The sequence below is a fragment of the Agelaius tricolor genome, unplaced genomic scaffold, assembly GCF_023055355.1.
Source record: "Agelaius tricolor isolate 1412-34295 unplaced genomic scaffold, bAgeTri1.0.p SCAF_1, whole genome shotgun sequence".
NCBI classification, from domain to species: domain Eukaryota; kingdom Metazoa; phylum Chordata; class Aves; order Passeriformes; family Icteridae; genus Agelaius; species Agelaius tricolor.
Window position 1 is genome coordinate 72,728,993 of NW_027269261.1, and position 15,993 is coordinate 72,744,985.

Sequence of the window (15,993 nt, forward strand, 5' to 3'; positions counted from 1 at the left end):
CTTGCTGGTTTCCACAACTCTTCACTCTTAGGATTTTTTAATCTGTGGGACTGATCTTCCCTGTCCTTCATTCATTTCATTCGCCTCCTCCTTCCTTGCTCTTTCCCTACCACCTCAGTATTACCAGCAGCAAACCTTTCATTTCAAGCTGTGCCACTCGCTTCACTGCTTTCTTGACTTTTGATCTCTTCAGTACCTGAAAACAGTATTTTTTTTCCTCCTCAGTCTCTTAATTTCTCTCCTCCTAGGTTAAACAGCCGTATGTGTATCTTCATTTATTCACATTATAAGATCCTTACATCATGGTCAGCTGCTTACACACTGACCATTTCTGTCAGTCTGCAGGAAATCCTTCAGCTATTTAAGCATTATTTAATTATGTTTGCAAGAAAGCTTCTATTTAAACTAAAGCAGTACAGTGTCTTATTGAAATGCTCTTCAGATAATTCACATCTTTAAAATCACAGTAATGGATTACTATTTTTTGCCTTTTTTCTTTTCTTCTGACAGGCTTAAGAAACTATCCTAAGACAAGGCAATATATTTAATTTTATTTCATCTACATAAGATCTTTTAAAATCATCGAGTCCAACCACTAACCCAGCACTGCCAAGCCCACCACTAAGCCATGTCCATCAGCACCACATCTACATGACTTCTGAATACCTCCAGGGATGGTGACTCCAATGCTCCCTTGTGCACCCTGTTCCAGTGCATGGCAATCCTGATGAAGAAATGTCCACCCTCCTTGGGGAGAACACCCAATTCCTACATGATCATATCTCAGTAAAACAAGAAGTTCTGAAGCAGTTTTTAAAATGTATAAAGCTTATTCTTTACATGGATTTTTTTTTTAGGCTGTCTTCAACATATGCACTGCCAACAAAAGTAATCTCCCAATTTTAGACAACCTTATTGCAAAAGTGCTGTCAGGTCAAGCGGATTCATCTTCTTCTGTCCTTCAAACATATAATAACCACAAAGCACCCACATTTCCACACTTCCAGTCACATACATTGTCTTGTCAGCATACACAGCCTTCTCGGCTCTCAAATTGCATATATTACAGGGCCCATCCATTATCCAAAGACCTAGTTCGTGGATCCACTTCATTTCACCAGCTCCCAACTCAACTCATATCTCAGAAGAAGACAGAAAGTGTAATACCTTCTCGCCTAACACCTAATGACTTGCTTCCTGTCACACAGAACCTTGCCAGAGGGGCTTGATGGAGAACTGCAGCCACGCTGTTATTTCCCTAAACACTCATTGCAAAAACATAACTTTCCCTGAACATATACCCATGCACAGCCACAAAAATGGACTTATAACTCAGCCCCTCTGGCACATGCATATTATTTTAAGATGAGTAACGAATGACTTCTATTCATCTGTTTGTGATTGATAGTCCCATATTATCCATCGAGATGGAATTTTTGCTGCCTCCTTACAGACAAATGGCAGATAAAGGGTAAAGAATCTCAGCCCTGTTGAATTTGATGGGAAAACACCCGCTGTTTGAAGTGGCACCAGAATTTCTGGGGGAAGCTGTACCCTTCAGCATCAATGACACAACTGAAAGCATGGAGAGAGGGACACAGGAGCTGATGCCATTAATCATTATGAGTCCACTGGTCCTTACTTGCTTTAATGCTTTGTAATGGTGCAGCAGATGTATCAAGTGCAGGCATGTGGCATCATGTATAGCTAAGGTGGCCTGACATTTGCTTTTAAAAATAAGATGCTGTAAAAACCATATCTGTAAGATTTTAACCATTTAGGATCAAATATTACAAGAATTCCATGAAAAACAGGTGGAGAACAAGAAAGAAACTGGGAGAAAATGCTATGTTCTCTGTCTTCAAAGACCCACTGCGGTAAGACACCCTGTAGACATCATCCCCTGGGTCTGCTCACTGTGAGGTCAGAGTAAGTCACTTTGGACTGGAGACATGCCCTTCACCATGACAGCAGACACACGTCAGAACCTGGCCAAAGCTGGGCATGGTCACGCTTGGGCTGACTGAGCAAGCAGAAAGCAAAATGTGGTTGGGAAAGATAAGCTGCATGTGCACCAGGGGAGGTGGTAAATGGTCCAGCGAGGGAGGATGTTCAGTGCCTTGCCCTTCACACTGGTTGTACAGCCCAGGACTGCAGGGTCAGGCCTGGATAAGCCCCTGCACCTCCATCTGGGGGCATAACAGGGCTATAATCTCAGAGGCTTCCTAGAAGGTGAAAAACTACCCCAAAACCCAGGAGTGTGTGTCTGCAATTCCACACTGAGGGGAGGAGTGATAGAGGTAAATGTAATTTTTGGCATCACTTGACATGGAGCATATATATGACCATGCCACATTATTTTAATTTAGTGCTTTTATATGACCTGCTGAAATGACAGAGAGGTTTACCCCTTACTGAGAGATTGTATCACACTGTCCCATCCAAACCAACACAGTATTTGAAAGAGGAATGTGCAATCCACACAGAAATATGGTAGAAGAAAGTTGGTTTCTTGTAGCTCTAGAGGAGGAGAGGGAAGAAAAGCAGAAACAAAAAGTGGGCATTCACTGCTCGTAACACAGCAACCAACTCAGCAATTAAAAGTAATTTTAATTTGTATTTTAGTGGGTTTTTTTCCTAAAGCTGCAATCCAAATTCAGAAATCCTCACCACTTGCAAAAATAGGTACAGCAATTTAAATTCCTGAACCCTGCCTTGTCCAAATGGGAAGTGCTTTTGTGTGAAAAGGCCTGACTTTGTTCAGCACTGCTAGGAGAGTCAGCCTTCCCTCACCTTCATTTCTGACAGCAGACCCTGAGACATCCTTTCCAAAACACAGCTTCAGCCATGCTGTGCTTCACTTCTGTCACCCCCTACTGTCATTTGAATATGAAGAATAAAAAAGGAAACATCCCCAAACTTCTCTCATTTCCCAGCATAGCCCAAAGGAGGCCATGTTGCACTTTTTCCATGGCTCTGTCTCACAAGCCACTCTATAGACAACAGCAGATTAATTATAACCACGGGTTTAGCAAATCCCCCTGACAAGACATCCTTATTGTGGCTGAGACAGTGTGCACTGAGATGATAGGGAGGAAATCTGCTCCTTTCCCACATCCAGCTCTCCTAGTGGGCTTGCTACAATGGAAAACCAGCACTGCTGCTCTCACTGAGCCAAGCAGGGGCCACCAAGGGCCTGAGTGTGACTTTGCAGGCTGCAATGTCATCTGTGGTGAGGGCTGGGTGACTGACATGAGAGGGGAAGGACCGGGGGCACTCTGCTTGATTTAGGGTTCATTCAGCTGACCAACATTTTGGATGCTTTAATAGAGACCATGAGAATCAGAGCAGAGACAGAAATCAGGTCCAAGGAAAACTGAAAAGAGATAATTTAATCAATGACAACTATCAAGACTCTTCAATAGCATGCTTTTGCTGTTCATCTTTATCAAGAGATGGAATGAAACAGCATCTCTTTCCTGGGCCCTCTTTTTCCTGTGTTCACAAAAATAGTTCTGCTAGTTAAAAAATTACTGACTTAAATTATGGGATGAGTACCTTCAGATACCAGAAACAAATCTGCTGAAAAGGATGAGATTTGTTTCAAAGCAAGTTCCATAGGCAGCGCCCACCTTAAGTTCTGGGTGAAGGAGGGGAGCAGTGTTCACATGTTGTGTTCACTGTTATGACTTATCGTTCATTGTTTGCTGCCTGCACTTCCCTGATGGCTGAGAGCATCATCACCAACACCAGTTCCCAAACTTTTGAAAAATGTGTTGTTTTTTTCTTCCCCTGAAATCCTTCCTAATGGCCTATCTCTATTTGTCTTGACTGTTAAGGGCAACTTTTACTGGAAAATGCCTGCTTCAAAATGCTACTGAAGAAGTATTCAAATTCAGCATTTCAACTGACAAAAATATTTTTGGTTGCCACATTCACTTAGGTAAAACATTTCCCAAATATATTTCCCGATTAAGTGTTTGGGGAAGGCTAAGACTGTATTGATATTTTTGGAAATGAATATTCCAAAATAAACTGCATTTTAAAGTGAATTCTATTTTTTTAATGAAAACATTGATATAGATATAAAATCTATGGCTTTATTGAATGCTATGGGTGACAAGAAATCAGTTGGTTTTGGAATTTTACTTAGTGAAATAGTTTTGTTGCACTTTTGTTCCTTCGTGTTTTTTTAAGTTCCATGTGAAAAAAATTACATCTGGAATCTACTTGAAAAGAGAAATTTCCATTCTCTCCCATCTTTGTTCAGCCAGGAATTCAAAACTGTTTCCATTTATTATTGGTTGTTTTACTGTGAACTTGGCAGGTCCCAGCCCCAGGCCAAGACCACCAAAGGGAGGATCTTCCAGCCAGGTCAAGGCTGAGGTGCTACACCAGGAAAACACATACAAGAAACTTGCTTTGCTGTTGTTTTTTTTTTTTGATTTAAAAGGAAAAAAAATACTATTGTGGTCTGTAAAGACTTTCATCAATACTAAATTCAAAAGGAGTTTATTAGTTCATTGTATAACCTGGAAAAATGTCCAAAGAAGCTTAATTCCTCTCTTCCCTCCCCTGAGCAAAGCGAGAAGCTGGCAACTTTCCTCTTTGGTTTTGAAACAATGCTTTCCACTGAAGCTTTTAAATGGAATCTAATCCTGCCACTTTCCTACTTTCTTAGCTTTTATAAAAGCTTATTTTAACACATACAGTCCATTTGATGTCCTTTAAAAGGCAAACGGTCCTTTAGCATAGCATGAAGGAAAAGCTCCAGCAAACACCACATGGTTTGGTTTTGTGTTTTTTTTTTTTTCAGGTGTGGGTATTGTTGCTTTTTTACCTTTCCACGTGGTCAACGTTGCCTGCCACACCGACCCCTCCAATGGTATAGATTTTCCCATCGTACACCAGGCTGTTGTGCCGACACCTCGGGACGGTCATGCGGGACACGAGGTTCCAGTTGTCCAGCAGGGACATGTAACACCAGACATCGGCCAGCGTGACACCCGCCTCCATCCCGCCTGGCACCCAGAGAAAAGGGAGAGTTACCAGAGATCCTGCCACGGCAGCAGCTCTGCACACAGCAATCAAAGCCAGTCACAAAGTAAAAACTCTTCAAATGACATTTGACTAATTAAAATAAATCACCCTCAATACTGAGCATCTGTTCCGATGATGCATATCTGTGTCATTTATTCATGTGCCCCAAAGGCTGAGGTTTTTTTAATAAGATGACATAGAGAAATCAAGATGTCAGACTACGAGGGACACATACATAAGGGGATAGACCCTTCTCAGTGTTCATAAATAACTTCCAGTCTATTAAATTACTGCAACACTTGCAAGAAGGTGTCAGGAGGCTGAGAGTATCTTGGGTTGTGAGACATAGGCCAGCCTGAAACCTAAAATGCTTAATACAGTGATGGATTGAAGCAGCACATATATGGGCACAATAAAGTCAGTGCTTGGACTGTAGACTTAATTTCTAATTTTCGGGGCAAATTTCTTATTTATTTTCATTTGCAGATAAAAGACAGAACCAGCTGTACCACTCCTGTAAAACAGTTCAAGATGATCTCATGAAACATTTATATTGATCACTTTTTAACTTCTGCTTGAAGCTTCCAAGGTAGCCACTTAGTGGGTGTCTTACTATCCTGTTTTGAAGCAAAAAGAGGTGAAATGATTTGTTTGGGACCACACTCAGAGTCAATGGTCAAGCCAGGAAAATGAACTAGACACAGTTCCATGGTTTAATGAGAAAACCAGACTTCCTCCTTGGTATTTTGCTCTCCAAACCTATGCTATGCAGTGCAAAGTCCAGTTCTTGGAGCTTGCAGCAGGCCATTCTCACTTCTGTTGGCTCCCCTTCACATTTTTCCTGTCTTCTACATCTGAGCAAAGCAAAATATCAACTGACTCTTAGCTGCATTTCCAGCTCTCCTGATTGCAGCCACCAAATACCATCCAGTCACTCATCCAGATCCAAGGGAAAGAGCTGAAATGAGCTTTAAAATTAGGATTCTAAGCTTTTGTTACTAGGTATGGCACAGCCTAAAATGGCTGTACATATTGGAAAGCACCTCAGCTAAGAATAACTAAAAGCCAACATCTGACAAAAGCCTCCCCAGAAGACTTTTGCTCTAGCTGTTCTCAAGCATGGGCAAACAAGCATGGGGAAAAAAACATCAAGAAATAATTTCCAATCAATTCTTAGGGTCTCTATGCAGTATTAATGGAATTTAACACCACAGGCAGCAATTTACTGCAGAAAATGTACTGAGAGAGCTCGGCAAGGGAAAGGCAACAGCTGTAACCCCTTACTGGTACAGATGCCAGGTGCATCTGTGCTCCCAACGACATCCTCGGATCACACACATCCGCACCTCCCTGCCCAGCCTCCTCTTCTAATCATCCAGCCCTCACTCAGCTGCCATCAGAGCATTCTTGCATTGTCTGGTGGAATTGCTTTTCCCCCTCTAGCCAAGCAGAGGTACCAACAGACTGCAAAAATCCAGATACTGTGATGCTCAGAGCATGGTGCTGTCAGATACTTTGGGAGTTAAAGCCTTTTAAGGAGCGTGGTCTCAGTTTCACCAAAACTAAGAAGATTATAGGGCTAGTGACTACTGTCAGAAGAGAAGTTTCAACAAGTACAAAACATGAATGCTCCTGTAAGCAAATACTTTAAGTGTAGGTCACATATTCAGCAGTTCAGTCTGTCTGTCTCAAATTCCATAACCTACCATTTAGATTCAACTACAGAGAGTATTTTAAATTGTGTTTCTATGGCAGTGAAACCTCTTTGCATGCTTGATGGTTGTCAGACCTATTTTCTTCATATTGCAACTGTAAAATATTGTTGTTGACTGCTCTGAGAGTAAGTTAACACTGCAGAGACATGGAGAATGATAAAAGCAGGGAAATCCCTCTCTCCCAACATTATTCCTACCTTTTTTTTTTTTTTTCCCCTCCCCAGGAGCAGCTGGGTAAAACTCCGTCAGGTCCTGCTTCGTATGGGCTGCCTGTATTGTAACTTTTCTCCCAGCCCAGTAAATCTGGGGGGTGAATGGATTGAGAACAGCCCTCTAGAGGAGGACTGGGGGATACTGGTGGACAAAAAGTAGGAAATGACCCAGCAAAGTGCACTTACAGCCCGGAGAGTCAGCGTATCCTGGGCTGCAGCAAAAGCAGCAGGACCAGCTGGTTGAGGAGGTGGGTTTTCCCCCTCTGCTCTGCTCTTGTGAGACCCCACCTTGAGTACAATGTTCAGCTTCAGCACAAGAAGGACATGGACCTGTTAAATTGAGTCCAAGGATGGGGTGTAGAAATGGTCAGAGGGCTGGAGCACCACTCCTATGCTGACAGGCTGAGGTTGTTCATCCTGGAGAAGAGAAAGGTCTGGGGAGACCTTATGGTGACCTTTCAATACTTAAAGGGAGCTTATAAGAAAGATGGAAAGAGGCTTTTTATCATGGCCTGTAGTGACAGGATCAGATATAAGAGTTTTAAACTGAAAGAAGGGAGATTTAGATTGGACATATGAAAGAAATTTCTTATATTGAGGGTGGCCCAGGTTGCCCAGAGAAGCGGTGGCTGTCCCATCCCTGTTCAAGGCCAAATTGGATGGGGCTTGGAGCAACCTGGGCTAATGGAAGGTGCCCCTGCCCATGGCATGGAGGGGCTGCATTAGGTGACCTTTAAAGGTCCTTTTGAATCCAAACCCTTCTGTGGTTCTGTTTCTATGGAATCTGCTGCTTACCTGAGAGATAGATGTTATCTCCAGCGCTGACCACGCTGAAAAACTCTCGGTCATAGAAGGGCAGGCTGGCCAATGGGTACCACTTGTTGTTTTGAGGATTTAAGCAGGTGACTGCTGTTAGAGCACGTTGGTTCATGCCAATCATCTGGCGACCCCCAACTAAGACTATTACCTCGGCTACTCCTAGGATTCAAGGAAGAAAAACAGTATTATAAAAAAGTGGCATCTCTCAACCAGGCAGGAACCCATCCAAAAATACTCATCAGTCAGGGAAATTTTAATGTATCGTATATAAATCTGTTTTAGAGTCTGCAATCAAACCACGAAGGGTGAGAAAAAACAGGAATGTGTGTGTAGGGGGAGCAGTGGGTGAGGAATGACACTATGAACACTCTTGGGAGAACTAGGGAGGGAGAATGCCATCTGGGCAAAACTTGTGGGGGGGAAAGAAATAAAAAGGCAGTTCCATGTAAAGATGTCCATTCATTTCAACAGTCTGTGAGTGAGACTTGCAGGTAGCAAATTTCTCTTCCATTGAAGAAAATGGGCATTTTGTCAAGGATTGTGATAGCTTTGGAGCTTGGTCATTATCCAGCAAAAGCATGTTTTTACTTTAACCTAAATAAAGTCTTCTCACGTTAAAAGCTAATGTCTGGAGAAAGTGAAGCTATGGTTATGGATCTTCATTCTTCATCCTGATATTCTTTCTGCATGCAGTCTATTAATATATAATTTTCTGGTGGGTTACTTTTTATTTGTTGGGGGCTTTCTTTGGTTGGTTGGTTGATTTTTTTTTTTTTTTTTTTTTTTTTTTTTTTTTTTTTTGGTTTTCCCCGGGGAAAGCAGATTTTCCAGACCCAGAAAACATGTGCTCAAGTCACAGATCATGGTCCTGGTCTACCAGGTGCTAGGAAACATGACAAAGATGGCCCCAGCCTTAATAGAGTTATTTACTGAGCTTTATCTGTGCTGGAAGAGCTCCCCCAAGCCCATAACATGCAAGGTGTCCAGCAAGCCAAACTGTCTGTTCATGCAAAATTTTCAAGTCCACATCTCTGAGGTTTTATTCCCACTTCACAGCCAGAGCTGAGTCATATCTGATCTCTGTGTTACTCCAAACTCCTCTCCAGACTCATTCCCACAGAGATGGGTCACAGTATAACCCTGGGATGTTTTCTGACTCCATCCAAGAGTCAGGTGCAGGGGATGGTTTGGACTTGGCATTTAGCTGAAGTGCTAAAAACCCTTTTGCAGCAATTGGAAGCCCCTGTGTAATGTGCTGCCAGGAGAGGTAGGTTCAGAAGGACCAGGAGGCCACAAGCTGGAAGGCATCACCGTTTCAGGAGCTGTCTCCTGCCTGGAGCCATTGCTGAGATGTGTTACAGTTCCCAGCCCACAGACAAGTGTGCACAGGTGAGGGGCAGGAGTGAAACTGCCAGCGAGAGGGATTAGGAGCAGCAGTGGAGAGAAATGCATCTGCAGAGTAATGCATTATCGTCACTCTTCATTAGCATTTTCAAAAAATATATTTGTGTCATTCAAGCAAGGTTATTCTCTTAAAAGTTATTGAGATAAAGTGCTGTACAGTTTAAAATAAATATTTCTCAGTAACAAGAGATCATTATTTTTGCGCCGTACCAGAAAATCTAATCACCTGTGCAAGACATAACTTGATTATAATCAATGACCTCGAGAGGGCATGTGACATGCAGCAGCGAGTCCACAAAGGGTGTTTAGAGATCCTTTGTGCCTCCATGAATGCTGTTGATATGCAAAATAACATGATTCTATATAATTAGACTCTGACCTAAAAAACTATAATCACCCTCCTTTACCCTGAGAGAATCACTTTTCCCTCATCAACAAGCTTCTGGAAATGGATCACATTACACCTACAATTTTATATACATAAAATAAGCACTTTTCAAAAATCCCTTCAAACATCACACCATTAGTCGTTTTCAATGAAAGACTTTTTAGGGTAGATTGTTATTGAAAGTCCTCTACACTTCGTCCTTCTGAAAGGTGCCTTGATGAGGCAGCCTCCCGAAGCTGCAAATGCCGTGGTTTGATATGCCATCTCCGTGCCACATTAGCATCAGTGGCAGTGACAGAAAGTTTTGTCTGGCTTTCTGTTGTACTTATGGGAGGCAGAAGTACAGGCAGCATGTTAAAACAATTCACCTGCTTCATCAGACTCCTTCTTGGATGCAGTTTTCCTATGTGGCATCTGCATTCTCTGTTCAGCGAATATTTAGGACATTTCTCACTTCACCGTGATATGGGCTCAGCTGGCAAGGTGGGCACTTAGGGTTTTTCCGAAAAGGAAAAATGGGTGTGAAACTTTTTAAGAAGAGTCAGTTTTTCACAGCTGCTGTTTTTTTAAAAGGGAGTATGTTATATGTGATCCATTTGTTCTGGAGGCATTAAACAGTCTGATCTAGTACTCATCAGTACAAAAATAACATATTTACACCAGCCTCACCATATAAAATATTATATTTACAAAGGGCTGTGAAAATGAAGGTGTTTGATGAAGATCAGACAGATGCTCCCCAAAAGAGGCTCCATGGCAAAAAAATCAAATTTTTCACCTATTTCTACAACTAGAGAAACTGAGGCAAAAGGGCAAAGGACTTATTTTCAGGATAACAGAGGAACGTTACAGTGTGCCCTGTCCCAGGGCATGTCCAGGAAATGTGGAAGCAGTGGGTTGCTGTGGTTGAAGGAAGTTTTGCTTTACCTGCGGAGAGCCTGGGCCGGGTCCTCGGTGTCTGCATCTCCTGGCGGGCGTGTGGCAGCATGTGATAGCGCTTGGCTTCGTTCACCAGGTCCCGGCAAGCCTCCGAGGACTTTATCAACTCCTCATTGTCAACAACATTCAGCAGATAGCTGGGATGGATGAAGGGGAGCCTCACCACTGCCAGCAGCTCCGCAGCATACTGTGAGGGGGGCAAATAATAACACATGCAGCCTTCAGGTCAGAGTTCAGCCACTTGGCATCTCCACTTCCTTGCCTGTAAACCATCCCCTGTCATCCAGCCTGGAAACACACTTGTCATGGATGCTGCATACAAGCCCTGCCTAGTGAATGAGTGGGACAGAGACAATGCAGCCCTCAGAGCTCCCTGCCCCAGGCTGGGTTTGGTCCCAGAAACTAAAAATAATCTTCAAAAAGTGGCAACTCCTTTTATACAGCACTGCGTGGAGGAATTTTTGGAAATAAAAACTCATTCTGAATTCAGGCTGAATGGAACAACTTATGAAGTGGAAACAATGGAGACAAGGAGTGAGCATTTGAGTTTTCTGAATTAACCTTGAAATGTGAGTGTGGTTGTTGCACTGTAATAAAACCCCCAAACAAGTCTTTTCTGGCACTATAAATATGAAACAGAAGTCAGTTAATAGGGTAGATTTCAACAACTATGGTAGAGCCTGAATGATGTCAACCAATTGCTAAAAATCTTTCAATTAGTAGAGTTTATTTGTTGGTGAAACAAATTATGTAGCTCTAGCTTTTAGGGAAGTCTGACTCCAGAGGGTGCTATAGAAATACTGACAGTAAGTTTTATCTCCTAAACAAATACATTAAACCTCAGAGGGTAAAGTACATCTGAGCAAATGAAGCTGTCTGTCACCAAACACGGCTTAAAGGACAACAAAACCCCAAGAGAGAAAACTGCAATCGAAAAAGCAGGAGTCCATCTCCAGATTATTCTTTTTATATATAGTTGGGTATGTCACAACACTGCATGAGAATACAGTGAAAAGCAGAGGAATGGGAAAACATACAACTCCAGAAACAAGGCAGACAAACAGGATGCAAACTAAGGGTGAGCAGCAAGAAGAGATAATAATCTGTTGCAATAAATATTCATACAGCAGCAGCATCCAAAGATCCCAACTGGGATTGAGGCCAGGATGCAAATAAATATTCCTGAGGTCCATGCTGGTCCCAAGAAACTCTGGGCGCCAGCAGCATCTGCTGGCCTGCAGATGCCTCTGGTCTTCCAGAAGCCACTTGGCTCTTACTTTCTTTTTCAGCAGCATGCCTGTCCCTGCAGTGTGTGAGAGCCAAGTCACAGCAGGAAGAGGAGCAGGAGCAGGGATGGGAATGGAGCAGGGGCATAGTGAGAAGGGAGGGTAGGGATATGGCCTGAACTGGGTAATGGGCTGGCCAAGCAGGTGGAGGATGCAGTGACACCTGTGAGGGCTTCCAGGGCCTTCCCTTTCCCCACCCAAACTGAAGAAGCAGGCTTAAATTTAGAAGAAAAACAAAGGATGTCTCCTCCAAATTCACACTGCTCTCCTACTGGAGAGCCACATCACCATGGTACAAGTTCTGCCAAAGCAAAAATGCAACAACCTATGGGGTTGCAACAGCTGAGCTCCAAATGTGCCTGCAGATCTGTGGCCCAGAGGAGATGAAGGGTGTCAGGCTGACTCCCAGTCCTCAGCCTATCAGCTCTCCTCAACACTAGAGCTGACAATTTTAGGTACAGCTTAAAGACTTGAAGCCTGGCCACTCTGCAATTGTTTGGGGATAAAAAAGTTGTTTGGTGATATAAAATGGATGGAAAAGTGACAGTGCTTCTCTTCAGGGGAAAAAAAACCCTGTGAGCAATTCATTCCTGACTACTTGCTACTACCTGTAGTGTGGCACAGAGCCAAGTAGGGCTTGAGATCACTTCATCAACCTCAAAACATAAAAGAATACACTCCTCCCTTGCTGAAATCCATTTCTGAGGTGCTTTCTAGGAGGTACAACGGTTGCTCCTTCCCCAGAGCCACAAATGTCAGGCACTTGGCTGCAGATATCTTAATGTCATTACCTTGTAAGAGAGGAAGCAGTGGACATATGGCAGTGGGTGGCAAATCTCTGACTTCAGGAAGCGCTTCTTTTAAGAAGGTTGGAGGCGTTTAACCTTACATGGGAGCCAAAACGAAACGTGGCATCGGGACAGGGGAATAATGCGGAGAGAGGGTACGCTGCCAGTGGGCGAAACAATCCCACGGGGGAGGCTAATTCCCACTACAGGCTGCTCAGGAAGCAGTACAAGCTGCTAAAGGCAGTTTAAATAAAGTTGTAAAATGTATGGAGTGTACACAGGAGCCAGCACCTTCCCTTGGTGCAGTGGGACATGCCAGAGCCACCCCTGACAGTCCCAAGGCTGGTTTGCACTGGAAGCAGCCACAACATAAAGCGATGCCAAACACCAGCACAGACGGGTGTGCCACTACATGGGGACATGGTGTTCCACTCACCACCGTGTCCAAAAGCTGACTGCCAATTAGCATGGAGAGAACAGCTCCTTTCTGTCAGGGATGGGACAATTCCCATGGGCCCAGTGGAGTTACTGCCTCCATTTCCCACCTTTCCCTGAATAAATGGGGCAGCGCTGCTCCCTGAGCACAGTGAGCTCTCCCTCTCGCTCGCCCACCTTGCTTTAATTAGATAAGTGAGAAAATGTGATTCTGTTTCTCTCCTGGATTCCCCCCCCCTCCCCGCTCCTTTCTCTCCTCTTTTGTCTGAGCTCGTGGCTTATTTTGAAGGGGAATAATAATTAGAACATGCTGCTCCCTTTCATCAGCTAGAAAGCTGATGTCACATATCAAAACCAATGTCACTTTTCACTCTTATTCTTCCCTTTGCTCAAACAGCTACAGAAAGCTGGCTCTGTGTGTGTGTCTGTGTGTACAGGACCACACACAGCCACGACTCAGGCTTGGTGCTGAGAGCATTAAGGGTACATAGAATTGCAGTGTTTTTCACCAAGAGATTTAAGGAGTATGAACCATGGCAGCATCTTCACAAGACAGGAGAAGCTTTTATAAAGCAACCTCTTTTCGCACCAGTTTTTTTAAGCACTATAGACAAGGGTGAATTTCATTTAGCCTCACTGATTTAAGAATATTCAAGTGATTTAGGCAATCAGCAGCCTTTTTCTTTTGGATTCTCCCTTGTGAAGACTTCCCAGCTCTGTTAGCTATGATTGTACTAAATATCCTGTTACTATTATCCTTTTCATTTAAGACTGGAATAAGCACCATAAAGCATTTCAACCTCCTTACCATCTGTTATTTGCTCTCCATTCTCTCTTGTCTTTCCGTTGTGCCTTATACAGCTATGAAACATCTACTGCACCTACTGATGTTACCAGTTATGACTAAAGCAGCAGAATACATGCACAGGGCACAATGCCAAATTCATCCACCTCGGGTCGCTGGAGTCATGGTTTGTGCCTATAACCCTGGGAAGGGTTTGCTTCTCCCTGCTTGGCTGCAGGTGCTGACTAGACAAGTAGAAATATTTCTCAGGTCTTTGTTGGGAATCACTTACAACTCCTCTATAGCCTGCATTACATGTCAGGGTGAAGGAGACAATATTAATACCCCTTATGGGCGTAAAATTAGGAGTTACTAACTCATAAACATGTAAGAACATGCATCAGGCTCTTTGAGAATGGATACCATTATGCAAAAAATTAAATATTTATTGTTTAAAATGCTAGGGAAGTTTTTTGAACACCATCAGGACTGTTTTTTAGGTGATCTGAATGAACCTCACTGTAGCTCCTGTTGGGCAAAGGGAACTGCTCAGGTTTTGCCCCAGCAGAGGATCTCATCCATAAAGTCCTTGCTGAGTGATGCTGCCAGATACCCTGTGCATGGCCAGGGTCATTCTGCAGGAGCCAGAGCCCTGCTGCCACATGAGCAAAGTCTTTGTGGACAGTCACTGGGGACACAGGAGAGCAGAGGCTTCTATGAGATGCTATCTGTCCTGCTTCAAGATACATATTTCAGTGATCCTGAACAGAAAGCAGGATCTTCAACCAATCTGTAATCACAAGTGTATTTCATATGAAACAGGGAGGGAAAAATCTTAAGAGATCTTATCTTTCCCCAATTAACTAAACATTTCCAGGGAGAGATTCAGCTCTAGATTCAGACACCTAAATGGGTTCATACAAGCCAAGTATTTACTTGTCAGCCAGACACGTGTAAACTCATGTTATAATTAAGGGAGATTTAGTCAACACACTTAACAGTCCCCAGGGCAATTTATAAGCTGAGAGGATGCACTGAGCACCAGGGGAAGCAGAGATTATCAATGTCCCCTTCTAGGCCAGAACTGTGAGCCATCAGCTCCTGGGAAATGGATTGTGTTCCTCAGACCATGCCTCACACCACAGCACACTAAGATGTCTACAACCATATGTCAATCCAAATTGGAGGGCATTAATTCTACCCTCTGGGGGGAATTTTTGTGTCCATTTGTCCTGGGTGTGTTTAGAAGGTTGATCAGGCTATGAGGAAGCCTAAGTGCTACCACTGGGTCAGTGTTGACTCTGAGGAATATGTGATCAACATGACCAGCTATACCTTGAGGCTGACCCTTTCAAGCCTTTCCCTAATAATCTGTTCACATACAAGTTACTCCCATCTCCTGCAGGCCGGTGCTTCAGCAAATGAGACAACAAAAGCCTCTAGTGCTTTTTTTAATTCCTGACTGGTAGTTTGAGCGAGAATATTTACTTTGTTAAACTTTTGATGACATTTCTTCCCTACTGATTACATCAGTATTATGAATGCTTGCTTGCAAGTGGGCTTTGTTCTGGCATCTTCAGTTTCAGTTACAAAACCCACTTCACTATCACATTAAAAATAATCTTTTTATTCTCAAATCTCTAATCCAGTAAAATCCTCAAAAGTATTTTCCAAAAGGACTCACATTTACTGCACAGACTTGGGCCACAACAGTACACAGTTAGATTTTAAAGGAAGTATGTCTCCTGCTACAGAGTCATATTTCCTGCTCCTTAAATGCTCCACTGGAAAGCTCTCAAGATTTTTAACATTATTGAAATAATGCCTAAAGACGTCAAAATAATGTTTCCCTTATGCCCTATAATTCATCTGTCTCTCCAGTTTACTGTTCTCCCTACAAAGGCCCCTTTGTACTTTCTGCCTAGAGAAACAGGCTTCAGCTAGAAATACAAATACAGAAGGTAGATTACCCACATTACTATAGGGTTTTGCTCCAAGAAAAGGGCTGCTGTTTCAGCCCTTTACGCATAATTGCAATAGTTTTCAAAACACTATGAAACACGAATAGATATGATTCTCATTGAAAGAGATTTATGTTGTCTCATAGGGATCCTCTGTCCAGACTCCCTTACGCTGTGCACTGTCCCAGTGTGAGAGCAAGAACATCCCTGGATGGAGGAAGC

The 15,993-nt window shown here is 43.1% G+C and overlaps 1 protein-coding gene across 2 annotated transcripts in view; it reads right to left on the bottom strand.

The window, feature by feature from the left end:
- KLHL29 (kelch like family member 29) overlaps window positions 1-15,993 on the bottom strand; it is a 390,175-nt gene that overhangs the window by 25,901 nt on the left and 348,281 nt on the right. For both annotated transcript variants that reach the window (XM_071440010.1, XM_071440015.1), the window contains 3 exons: window positions 10,506-10,704; window positions 7,763-7,945; window positions 4,841-5,021 (listed from right to left, as the gene is read on the bottom strand). In XM_071440010.1, the coding sequence (XP_071296111.1) occupies window positions 4,841-5,021; window positions 7,763-7,945; window positions 10,506-10,704 (563 nt within the window). The remainder of the gene's footprint in view (window positions 1-4,840; window positions 5,022-7,762; window positions 7,946-10,505; window positions 10,705-15,993) is intronic.